Genomic DNA, 12990 nt, shown 5'->3' with positions numbered 1-12990 from the left:
GTGTAAAAATACACCCCAAAACACATTGTACTACTTCTCCCGAGTATGGCGATACCACATGTGTGGCACTTTTTTGCACCCTAACTGCGCTAAAGGGCCCAAAGTCCAATGAGTACCTTTAGAATTTCACAGGTCATTTTGAGAAATTTCGTTTCAAGACTACTCCTCACGGTTTAGGGCCCCTAAAATGCCAGGGCAGTATAGGAACCCCACAAATGACCCCATTTTAGAAAGAAGACACCCCAAGGTATTCCGTTAGGAGTATGGTGAGTTCATAGAAGATTTTATTTTTTTGTCAAAAGTTAGCGGAAATTGATTTTAATTGTGTTTTTTCACAAAGTGTCATTTTCCGCTAACTTTTGACAAAAAATAAAATCTTCTATGAACTCACCATACTCCTAACGGAATACCTTGGGGTGTCTTCTTTCTAAAATGGGGTCATTTGTGGGGTTCCTATACTGCCCTGGCATTTTAGGGGCCCTAAACCGTGAGGAGTAGTATTGAAACGAAATTTCTAAAAATGACCTGTGAAATTCTAAAGGTACTCATTGGACTTTGGGCCCTTTAGCGCAGTTAGGGTGCAAAAAAGTGCCACACATGTGGTATCGCCGTACTCAGGAGAAGTAGTATAATGTGTTTTGTGGTGTATTTTTACACATACCCATGCTGAGTGGGAGAAAGATCTCTGTAAATGGACAATTGTGTGTAAAAAAAATTAACAAATTGTCATTTACAGAGATATTTCTCCCACCCAGCATGGGTATGTGTAAAAATACACCCCAAAACACATTATACTACTTCTCCTGAGTACGGCAATACCACATGTGTGGCACTTTTTTGCAGCCTAACTGCACTAAGGGGTCCAAAGTCCAATGAGCACCTTTAGGCTTTACAGGGGTGCTTACAATTTAGCACCCCCCAAAATGTCAGGGCAGTAAACACACCCCACAAATGACCCCATTTTGGAAAGTAGACACTTCAAGGTATTCAGAGAGGGGCATGGTGAGTCCGTGGCAGATTTCATTTTTTTTGTCGCAAGTTAGAAGAAATGGAAACTTTTTTTTTTTTTTTTTTTTTCACAAAGTGTCATTTTCCGCTTACTTGTGACAAAAAATAATATCTTCTATGAACTCACTATGCTTCTCAGTGAATACTTTGGGATGTCTTCTTTCCAAAATGGGGTCATTTGGGGGGTATTTATACTATCCTGGAATTCTAGCCCCTCATGAAACATGACAGAGGGTCAGAAAAGTCAGAGATGCTTGAAAATGGGAAAATTCACTTTTTGCACCATAGTTTGTAAACGCTATAACTTTTACCCAAACCAATAAATATGCACTGAATGGGTTTTTTTTTAATCAAAAACATGTTTGTCCACATTTTTCGCGCTGCATGTATACAGAAATTTTACTTTATTTGAAAACTGTCAGCACAGAAAGTTAAAAAAATCATTTTTTTGCCAAAATTCATGTCTTTTTTGCTGAATATAATAAAAAGTAAAAATCGCAGGAGCAATCAAATAGCACTAAAAGAAAGCTTTATTAGTGACAAGAAAAGGAGCCAAAATTCATTTAGGTGGTAGGTTGTATGAGCGAGCAATAAACCGTGAAAGCTGCAGTGGTCTGAATGGAAAAAAAGTGGCCGGTCCTTAAGGGGTAGAAAGCCCTAGGTCCTCAAGTGGTTAAACATTCCCTTTGAAAATCAAAAGGTGAATTTTTATTGGCTGTTGTAGGCTCCACCCACCTTCCAAAATCTTAATCTCAGTTACCCAATGACCAACTGTGCAAAGTTTGAGAACCCTGCCATTAACGATGTAAGAATGGCTGCAGTTTATATTTTCCCAGTAAAAGCTGTTTTTGGCTCCGCCCACTTTTTGTAACCTGGACACACAGTCATTCAATGACCACGTTTTTGAGCTTTCAGGTTCCTGGCATCAAAAATGCGTGAATGGAAGCAGTTTATCCACCAAGGAAATCTGATTGGCTGTATGTGGCCCTGCCCCTTTAGTTCATTTGGACCCCAGTCACCCAATGACGACTGTAGCAAGTTTGAAGCCTCTGCCATTAACAGTGTAAGAATGGCAGCAGTTTAAATATTCCCCTTGAAAATCAATAGGTGAATTTTGATTGGCTGTTGTAGGCTCCACCCACTTTCTTGAATCTTAATCGGATTTACCCAGTGACCAACTGTGTCAAGTTTGAGAACCCTGCGATTAACAGTCTAAGAATGGCTGCAGTTTACATTTTCCCATTTAAAATTAACGGCTGAAATTTGATTGGCTGTTTTATGCTCCGCCCACTTTTCCTGGATTTGTAACCTCGGTCACCAAGTGACCACCTGTGCCAAGTGTGGGGACTGTGGCTTGATTACTGTGAGAATGGCAGACTTTTCCATTTTTTCCATTGACTTGAATGGGTGAAATCTGATTTGCTGTTTGTAGCTCCGCCCACGTGTGCAGGGGGGTCCCGAGACCCCCAGAACATATCATCTCAGGTAGTAAGGGATCTGTATACCAAGTTTCGTTCAAATCGGTTAAGCCGTTTTCGAGTGATCGCTGCACATACATACACACACACACACACACCTACATCCGATTTTATATATATAGAATAGTATTAAAAATATGTCTAAAGGTGGCCACACATCATGCAATAACATTATCCAATTTTATGGCAATGCGATAAAACAGGTTTTTTTATCAATTTGAGATCTTGCATTTTTTTTTTTTTTGATAAAAGATGATCGGACGTGGTGGATTTCTCTCACCATTTTTTTTTTTACATAAATGTAATGTAGGGTAGATTGTCAATTTATTCATTTATAGACCCAAGACATTTTGTTTAGCATTTTCAATCTTTTTTTTTTCATAATTGTGGAACATTTTTAACACAGGCGTGAGTCAATGTTTTGAAAAATTACAATCAGAGAAATTGATTGTAGTTTTTTAATTGAAAATACATGTAAAAAATGGTATGGGTGTGGCACCCTTAAAGCATACATGCAGCTATAGGCGTGGCCATGAATTGGCTCTTATACTAAGTACTATACTAAGTACATCAAACAAATTTTAATGCAAGAACTGGGACAGACAACTTTGTTCTTACCTTTAGAGATACACAAGTAGCAAACAGAGTCCTCACTAAGGCTTCATATTCACCCTGTACTTGTTTTCTCACCACTTCTGCAGCTGCAGTGGATTTTTCTTCCATATCTTGAAGCTTGGCTCGGAGTGCCGTTATTTCAACCATGAGGTCATGGCTTACATCAGCAGTCTATGGAAAAAAATCAGAGTACAGTTTTCAAGCTAGATGTTAACGTGGCCAAACATCAGTCGACTTTGTATCCGATCGACCATCTGAATCGAAAATCGGTGTTACCAAGCGCATGCCCGATCAACAATGCGACCAATTTCAGGCCAAAATCAGTTACATGAATGGGTCAGACATGCTGCAAGAAGTTGGGCCACCGTGTTTGATCAGGTGCGCAGCGGTAACGGCGTGCAATATCGTGACAAGCCACGAATAGGACCAAACCCCCGACGCTGTCCCCCCATAATGTTCAGTGTGGCCCCCCATCCATACACGCACTCCACATGGTTGCCAGCACTCACGCTCCCACCTTACTCCAGCAAAAGTTTAAAAGAGAACAATGGGGGGTTAGTGGTGGACTTACCTCCCCAAAATAGACAACTCATACGTTCTCAGTACAAGCTTAGCGCCTCTGTGACAGAGGCGCTAAGCTTGTACTGTGAACGTATGAGTTGATTATACTCCAATTTTATTGCCTGATGAAGTGGGATGTGCCCACGAAATGCGTTGCATCTATCCGGAGTATGCAAATAAATCACTTTTGTTGAATTAAGCAACATTTTTCTGTGTCTATTTTGGGGAGGTAAGTCCACCACTAATCTTGTTCTCTTTTAAAACATTTTATCCTACTTTTATACTTTTGGCGCCTCTGTACAACTGTACAATAAGTGTGTCCACCCCTGGTGGAAGGGACTTGGTTTCCTTTTTTCCGATCTACAGAGAGCAACTTCTTAATCCTGAGTGGGGACAGGTCTAATACTCCCCACCTGCCTTCAAAGTGGTTGCCTGATCCGGTAACCCAGATTTGTGAGTATAACATTATACTTCTCCTTCTATACCCATAAGTTGCCATGCATACTACACTATATTGGGCTCTCGGTGTTCCCCCTCCTTATCATATTTACTCTAGCAAACACGTGGGGTGAGTGTGTATGGAGGGAGGATGGTTTCCGGAGGCAGTGGTGGATGCGGACAGGTAATGTATGGTGCACTCGGCATCGGGGGGCACATTGAGTATTGGTGAGGACAGCGTCAGGCCTGCGAGGCAGTGAATGCGGGGTCACAAGGCCGATTTTGGAGCAATTTCAGCATGACATTGATCGGGAATTGGCCTGTGTTGTATGGGCAGGTGACAGATCTCTCTCCGATCAGATGCAATCAGAGAGAGATCTGTTTCTCATCGGATGATGTATGGGCACCTTTAGACTTTGGCTAAACCAGTCTTTGGTAAACTAAATCAAACTAATTCTATTCTTGAAGATGTGCCAGACATCTCTGATAACATTATTAATTTATATACCATTTTCCGCTTGCAGCAAGTTAATTTTATCAAATTTATACAATTTAAATGTCCTCTTTGTATAATATTTTCCTAACCATAGCTACATGCTGGAATGAAAGAACCTTACTTGGGAGTGTTTCCCACATTTGCCATTCAATATTTGTAGATGAGTTAAAACAGATTCATATGAGATTTTATCCCACTGATCTCCATAAAGTGGTCCATTATGTTGCAGTGAAAATAAAAATAAATTTTCTAATTTTCAAAATTATTTACAAATATAAACTGAAACCCCTTAATTGTATTAGTGCCATTTGCTGTAAATCCTCTAAATACATTTTGCTGCAATCAATTCCCATTAGAAGTTACATAATCAGCTGAATTGGGTCAACCACTGTCTAATTAAAGTGTCATGTTCTCTCAATAAATGCCCCAGATTCTGAAAAGCCCCAATTTGTAAAGTACTCATCAAAAGAAACAGCACCATGGAGACAAAAAGTCCAAGAAGCTACAAAATAAGCACGGGATAAAAGTTTTGTAGGCGCGCCAGTCAGGGTTGCACTAAAAAAAACAACAAAAAAAAACCCAAGAAGCAAACTGTACATTTCTCCAGAGCCTAGCTTAGATAAACTGCTAAACTATGATACCAGATAAAACTATGTACCAGAACTGGTTTTAGGTAGCCACAGACATTACACTTGTCAGCTAAAATGGCCTCCCACAAACAAACAACATTTTCAGTTTACATGACTAAGCCCCATACACACACTCGATCAGTGATCTGCAAAATTGGCTCTCCAGCTGTTAAGGAACTACAAGTCCCACAATGCATTGCGGGAGTCTGACAGGCACAGTCATGTCACAGTCATAAAGGCAAATGCATCGTTGGACTTGTAGTTCCTTAACAGCTGAAGAGCCAAGTTTGCAGATCACTGCACTAGATGAAACCCAGCCCTGTGGCACCCAAGAAACCAATGGTAACTGTTGTAGAGAGAGAGCTGAAGATATCCACATCTGAGATAAGACAACCCATTCATAAGACTGCTATAAAACAGTTATGAAAGTTTGAGAAGAAATCTTTTACAGATAAAAAAAATCAAACAAACATGAAACCTCACTTGCATTTTCTTAAAAGACAAGTGTAAAACATAGAAAAAATGCTGACATTAGCCTGAAATGTCATGTGTGGCAGACTGCAAAGACTATTCAGCACTCCAAGAACACAATCCATATAAAGAAACAGGATAGGTATAGCATTAGGTTGTGAACCTGGGTAGGATTCAGATGAAGGTAGATCTATAGGAAACACGTTTTGCAACCAACCATTGATCGAAGCTTTGGTTCAGCCTGCGGTAAAACAGTGATCATCATTTAAACTGTCATCTTCCTTTTCGGCCATAGAGACATCAAAGACTATCATGAAGGATTGTGTAAAAACACCATTCCAGCAAACAAGGTTCACACCATCTGAAAACTGGTGGCAAGATGTAACATTTTCTGTTCACAGATGGTCCCCATTGTTTGATAGATACCATCCAGCTTAATACAGTTAAGCTGGCAATGCTTTATACAAACTTGCCCAGTCTTCATGTGGTGGTAATCCATTCATTGTAAGTGTTTTTGGGCAATTTTATTTACAGTATCTTCTACAGTTTGCAATCTGCTGTTGGAGCTTATACTACGTGGATTTGGTAAAGTTGTATAGTCGAGGTTGTATAACGTATAGCCAGCTTAAAGAGAACCTGTACTGAGTAAAAATATTTAAAATAAACACATGAGGTAACTTCAAATGAACATTGCATAGTTACCTTGCCATCAGTTCCTCTCAGAAGCTCACCATTTTCTTCTGACAATAATCCCTTCCAGTTCTGACAATATTTTGTCAGATCTGAAATATATCAGTTGCTGTCAATAAAATATCAGTTACTGTCAGTTATAGCTGAGAGGAATACTGATGTACCAGGTAATGTCCATGTTTCCCTATGACTCAAGTGGGCGATGTTACAGTTTAACTGTGAACTGACCAGAAAGCTGTTATGGGTAATGGCCATTTTCAAAATGGAGGACGGAAAATTCCCTTGATCACAGTGAACAAATAGGACGCGGGACAGGAGAAAGACACTGAGGAGTAGACTACATGGGAGGCAAGTATGACTTGTGTATGCTTATTTTGACTTTTAATTTTCAGTTCAGGTTTTCTTTAAGGCTCCCTGCATGCGATTCCGATTCCGCTTTTTAATCGGTTTTTACATCCGATTACGATTCCAATTTTTAATCTTTATTGCATTTTTGATCCGTTTTTCTGTTGAACGTATTCAGTCAAAATCGGAATTGAAAATCGGAATCGGAAAATGGATTTGCAGTGTGCAGGGAGCCTAAGAGCAATCTGCCTGGAAGAATGGAAGATGTAGATGTAAAAAATTTCTTAAGACTTCCCTCAAAATACTGGCAGCTGTGCTTAAAGCTAAATGTATACAGTACCTGCTAAGTACTTATTTGGGCAGTATTTCTTTAAATTTTGAATCTTTCAAAGTATTGAGGATGTTATTTAACCCCCCTGCCGTTACAACAAAATTGGCAGGGGGGCGGCGCAGCACTTTTTTTTTTCTTTTAAATCATGTAGCTAGCCTAGGGCTAGCTACATGATAGCCGCTGTGCAGCGGCACCCCCCCCCCCCACCCCTTCTGATCGCAAACAGGAAATCCGTTCAGAATGGGATTTCCTGTTTGGCTTCCCCGTCGCCATGGCGTTGATCGGGATGACGTCATCCACGTCATGGCGTCGGAGGAAGTCCCGATCCACCCCTTAGCGCTGCCTGGCACTGATTGGCCAGGCTGGGCAAGGGGTCTGGGGGGAGGGGGGCGGCGCGGCAGGTAGCGGCGAATCGGCTTGGAGAAATTATGCAAATTGGCCAACCAGGGCCTGAGAAATCCTCCTTGGTGGCTTACCCCGAACTCTGTTCGGGATAATCGGCAAGGAGGTAAAAATCTTAATTTAACCCAATTTAATAAGAAAAATGCCAAGAGGGGGAAAACTCAAGCAATTTTATATAAATATTTATGTAATTTTTGGTTATCCAGCCTTATCATTTATTTATTTTTCTATATTTAGCCAATGAAAAAAAAATCAGCAAAATATTGTATAGTTCAGATTTAAAAAAAATGTAATAATGCATCCAAATGCTGAAATATGCAGCAGGACCTAGACTAGCATAGAGGTCCTCAAACTTTTCTTCTCGGGCAACGGGTTGGTTCATTATTCTTGGTAATGTTGGTGGCTAAACTATTCATAAAGTTGCAAAATTAAAAAGGAGAAAAAAAATAAAAACTCCACCATAGTGTTTATTTTTACTCAAACAAATAACATCCCATATGAAATAAATAATATGCCATATAATATGTGCAGCCATAATGTTGCCCTCTCCAAGTGTGCTCCAGACCGAGACAGGCAAAAGCGGCACAGGAAATTTGGGTGCACCATGCTCCGCCATAGGCTGTAATGTGAATTATGGCTATTGCCATGCTCAGACAGTAATTTGGGCACCGTCAAAAGACGGCACCCAAATTACTACAAAAACAGCGCAATTCCTCCCCTAGCAATAGGCAGCCTGGAGGGGGAGTAGTAATTATCACCTCCGGAAGGTTTGCAGGACCAGGGTGAGCTGAGCCGCTTTTCGGCTTTGCCCTGCGCTCAAATTTCCTGATGCATTAATTACATGCATGCTCTCTAGACATGTTATAAAATATCTGTCGCTCTAGTAGACATGCTATAAAATGTCTGTTTATCTTTTACCACTTTGAAAAATTTACAAGCCAAGCTGTTTGCTTCTATATATTCCCATCATTGTTCATGCGGCTGCCATACTATGTATTGCCTATTATACAGGACCACAGAAGACAGCACTATAGCAATCCAATATAACAATAATCGTATGTGACCCTGTTGTGCAACTAATAGTACACATTTTCTAAGGACACAAAATAATGCTATTGGGAAAACAAAAAGTTTGTGAGATGAGACCGGAAATAACTTTTGTTTGTAAAGGAGGTCCTAAGTTTAGATGTACATTCACTGAATATAATCACTGTAATAAAGAGCCACCTATGATATATTGCCTCACCCTGGTCACACACACGATCCAAATGTACACCTGATAATCAAATTTGCCTTCCAGACAACCAGTTTACAGCTTTATACCTGGACTTTGCCCTGCTAGGTATTTGTTAGATAATAATAAACTCTTGTTCATGTTTTTTACAATGATTTATAGACTTACAATCTGTTTTATTGCGTTGTAAATGCAGACAGATTTCACTATTTTCCACAACATTGACACTACTGCCTGTGTGTGTTTATAAGAGAAACAGAGAAAAAAGGACTAAAATTGGTACAAAAGTGGAGCAGCTGCTCAGAGCGATCAATCAAAATTCTTCGCCTGTGCTTCTGCTCCACGTCTGCATTTCTATTGCTCCAGTTTTTTGTGTGCTTGTTCTGAAAAATCTCCCCCATTGCTCATTATTTCATAGCACAGATAGAAAAAATGAAATGTCATGCATTGCAATGAATGGGTAGAGATGGCCCGAACGCCCACGAACTTATTCGCGCAAACTTCGGTGGTTTGCGTTCTATATGCGAGTTCAACCTGCCCCCTATACTACATCATTAGGGTCAACTTTGACCCTTTACATCACAGTCAGCAGGCACAGGCCTACACTCCCTCCTGGAGCCCGCCCGCCCCCCCCCCCCCCCTATAAAAGGCAGGCAGCGTCAGCCATTTCACTCACTTGCGTGGCTGCAGTAATTAGAGAAGGGAGAGAACCTTGCTGCTGACATAGGGAAAGCTTAGTTAGGCTCTTGTGTTGCTTGTTAGGTTGCTCTTTCTTGCTGATCTTATTGCTAAAAAGTACTGCTCATCCTCAACCGCTCTTTTGAGACCTAATGTTGTTCTTGTGATCTATTTTTTTTTGTGGCCCACTTGCATTATATACAGCCCTGTCAGTTAGTTGCAGCTGGCCCCTTGGTGGGAATTCCTACTGTGCCACTGCCAGGCCCAGCACATTCAGTGTGTGTGACAGGCAGCTGCACATTTGTAATCCCAATCATTGCACCGGTTCACTGTTCAGTGCACCTACCTACGTGAGCGCACGCATTGTTAATACCACCAGTCATTGCACCTGTTCACAGTACCAGTGTGTGTGTGTGTGACAGCTGTAATACCAATCACTGCAGTGCATACCTGTAACCTGTTCAGTGCACCTACGTGACCGCAAGCAGTGTAATATATACAGTATATATAGAGCATATGCAGCCCTGTCAGTCAGTCGCAGCTGCTTGGCCCCTTGGTAATTCCTACTGTGCCACTGCCAGGCCCAGCACATTTAGTGACTACCTGTATGTGTGACAGCTGCACATTTGTAATATCAATCACTGCATACCCACCTGTGTTCAGTGCACCTACTTACCTATGTGAGCGCACGCAGTGTCACTGCACCTGTTGACGGTACCTGTGTTTTCGCGCGTGTGTGTGTGTGTGTGTGTGTGTGTGTGTGCGACAGCTGCACATTTGTAATACCAATCACTGCATACCCACCTGTGTTCAGTGCACCTACCTACCTACATGAGCGCACGCGGTGTCACTGCAACTGATTCACAGACATTATTGTTACAACAAGATGAAGGTGCTAAGCAAGTTGCACTACCTCATAGGTCTGAGTTAGGCAACACTATGGACGTAACGTGTGAGGAGGATGAAGCACCTGCTGTTGGTGCAGTTTATGAGGTGTCTGAAGCAAGCGAAGCTGGGGAGGATAATTATGATGATACGGATGCCACGTGGGATCCTAAGAGACAAGATGACCAAGGGGACAGTTCAGAGGGGGAGTCAGAGAAGAGTAGGAGACGACGAGTTGCTGAAAGAAGCAGGGGAAGCTCGTCTTCAGAAACAGCTGGTGGCAATGTCCGGCGCCATGTATCGCCACCTATGGACAGCCAGCCAACATGCCCTTCAACGTCAGCTGCTGAGGCCACCATAGTGCCCACACCCCAGGGGGGCTCAGCGGTTTGGAAAATTTTTTGTGTGTCTGCCTTAGATCAGAGCAATGCCATCTGTTCTCTCTGCCGCTAAAAATTGAGCGGTGGAAAGGCCAACAGCCGCGTAGGGACAACTGCCTTATGAAGGCACATGGAGAAAAGGCACAAACTGCAATGGAAAGAGCACCAGAGGAAAAGCAGCACACAAAAGCAAAGCCACCCTCCTTCTCCACTTCCTCCTTCAGGTGCATCATCTTCAGCCGCTTTCTCCCTTGCACCTTCACAATCACAGCCACCCTCCTCCACTCCGCCTCTCACCTTGGTTCCTGCTCCTCTGCACACAGCAGCAGCCAGGTATCTGTGAGGAAAATCTTTGAGCGGAAGAAGCCAATGTTTGCCAGTCATCCCCTTGCCCGGCGTCTGACAGCTGGCTTGGCGAAACTGTTAGCTCGCCATCCGTTACCATGCCAGGTGGTGGACTCTGAGGCCTTCCGTAAATTTGTGGCCATTGGAACACCGCAGTGGAAGATACTAGGCCGCAATTATTTCTCAAAAAAGGCGTTACCCAAACTGTAGGCAAGTGGTGCCATCTCTGGCACACAGTGTTGGGTCAAGGGTCCATCTGACCACAGATGCCTGGTCTGCCAAGCACGGTCAGGGCAGGTACATTACTTACAAAGCCCATTGGGTCAACCTGGTGACCGCTGGCAAGCAGGGAGTACGTGGCTGTGCAGCGGACCAACTTGTGACACCTCCACGGCTTGCAGGCAGGCCTGCTGCCACCTCCTCTCCTCCTGCTACATCCTCTTTGTTGTCGTCGTCCTCCTCCTCCTTGGCTGAGTAGCAGTTCAACTCTACTGGTGCTGTGATCTCCTCTCCAGCTACACAGTTCAAGCTCCCCAGGGCCTATGCTGCATGCCAAGTACGACGATGTCACGCCATCTTAGACATGTCTTGCCTCAAAGTGGAGAATCACACTGGAGCAACTCTCCTGGCTGCTATTAACAAACAGGTGGATCAGTGGCTGACCCCGCACCAACTGGAGATCGGCAACATGGTGTGTGACAACGGCAGCAATCTCTTGTCGGCTTTGAATTTCGGAAAGTTAACACATGCACCCTGCATGGCACATGTGCTGAATCTAATAATTCAGAGATTTGTGTCTAAGTACCCATGCTTACAGGACGTCCTAAAACAGTCCAGGAAGGCGTGTGGGCATTTCAGGTGGTCTTACACAGCCATTGCATGCTTTGCCGATATTCAGTGGAGAAACAAATTGCCGGTGAGATGCTTGATTTGTGATAGCCCGACGCGCTGGAAATCGACCCTCCTGATGTTCAACCATCTGCTACAACAGGAGAAAGCCGTCAAACAGTATCTCTACAACTACAGTTAAGGGACACGCTCTGGGGAGATAAGGATGTTCTGGCCGAAGTACTGGACACTCATGCAAAATGCCTGCAGGCTCATGCGGATGTTTGAGGAGGTGACAAACATGGTGAGTCACAGTGAAGGCGCCATCAGCGACTTGATCCCATATGCTTTCTTCCTGGTGCCGTGCTTAGAGTGGTGGATCAAGCTGTGGAGGAGTGTGAACAGGAACAGGAGGAAGAGTTGTGGGATCAATTCTCAGCAGAAGCAGATGATTCCTCAACAACTGCAGCAGCACAGAGGGGGGAGGAGGAAGAGTCGAGTTGGGAAGAGGAGTGAGATGATGAGGAAGGTGTTTTTTTTTTGGAGGAGGCAGCGGCGGAAGAACAACTGCAGCAGGTGTCGCACGGGGCTTGTGCTGCTCAATTTTCCCGTGGTATTGTTCGTGGCTGACATCACTGAGGAAGAGCAAGAGGAGATGGATAGTACCTCTGCATCCAACTTTGTGCAGATGCCGTCTTTCATGCTGTCCAGCCTGTTGAGGGACCCCTGTATAAAAAAAACTCAAGGGGAATGAGCTGTACTAGGTGGCCATGCTACTAGACCCTCGGTATAGGCACAAAGTGGCAGAGATGTTTCCAAATCACTAGAAGGCAGAAAAAATGCAGCACTTGCAGAACAAGCTGGCAACTATGCTTTACAGTGCGTTTAAGGGTGATGTCACAGCACAATGGAATAAAGATGCCACTGCCAGTAATCCTCCTCCTCCCATTTCCACGCAGGCAAGGACAGGATGCTCTAGCGATCTCATGGTGATGTCGGACATGCATACATTCTTTTGTCCAACGTCTCACCTTAGCCCTTCCGGATCCACCCTCCACCAACGCCTGGACCGGCAGGTAGCCGACTACCTGGCCTTAAGTGTGGATGTAGACACTGTGAGCAGCGATGAACCCTTGGACTACTAGGTGCGCAGGCTTGACCTGTGGTCAGAGCTGT

General features: G+C 43.4%; 1 protein-coding gene across 6 annotated transcripts in view; it reads right to left on the bottom strand.

Moving 5' to 3' along the window:
* Positions 1 to 12990, bottom strand: part of LOC137503789 (coiled-coil domain-containing protein 162-like) — a 146041-nt gene that overhangs the window by 28344 nt on the left and 104707 nt on the right. For all 6 annotated transcript variants that reach the window (XM_068231273.1, XM_068231276.1, XM_068231275.1 and 3 more), the window contains one exon: positions 3105 to 3272. In XM_068231273.1, the coding sequence (XP_068087374.1) occupies positions 3105 to 3272 (168 nt within the window). The remainder of the gene's footprint in view (positions 1 to 3104; positions 3273 to 12990) is intronic.

The sequence above is a fragment of the Hyperolius riggenbachi genome, chromosome 4 (assembly GCF_040937935.1).
Source record: "Hyperolius riggenbachi isolate aHypRig1 chromosome 4, aHypRig1.pri, whole genome shotgun sequence".
Taxonomy (NCBI): domain Eukaryota; kingdom Metazoa; phylum Chordata; class Amphibia; order Anura; family Hyperoliidae; genus Hyperolius; species Hyperolius riggenbachi.
This window is presented reverse-complemented; position numbering and strand designations above follow the sequence as displayed.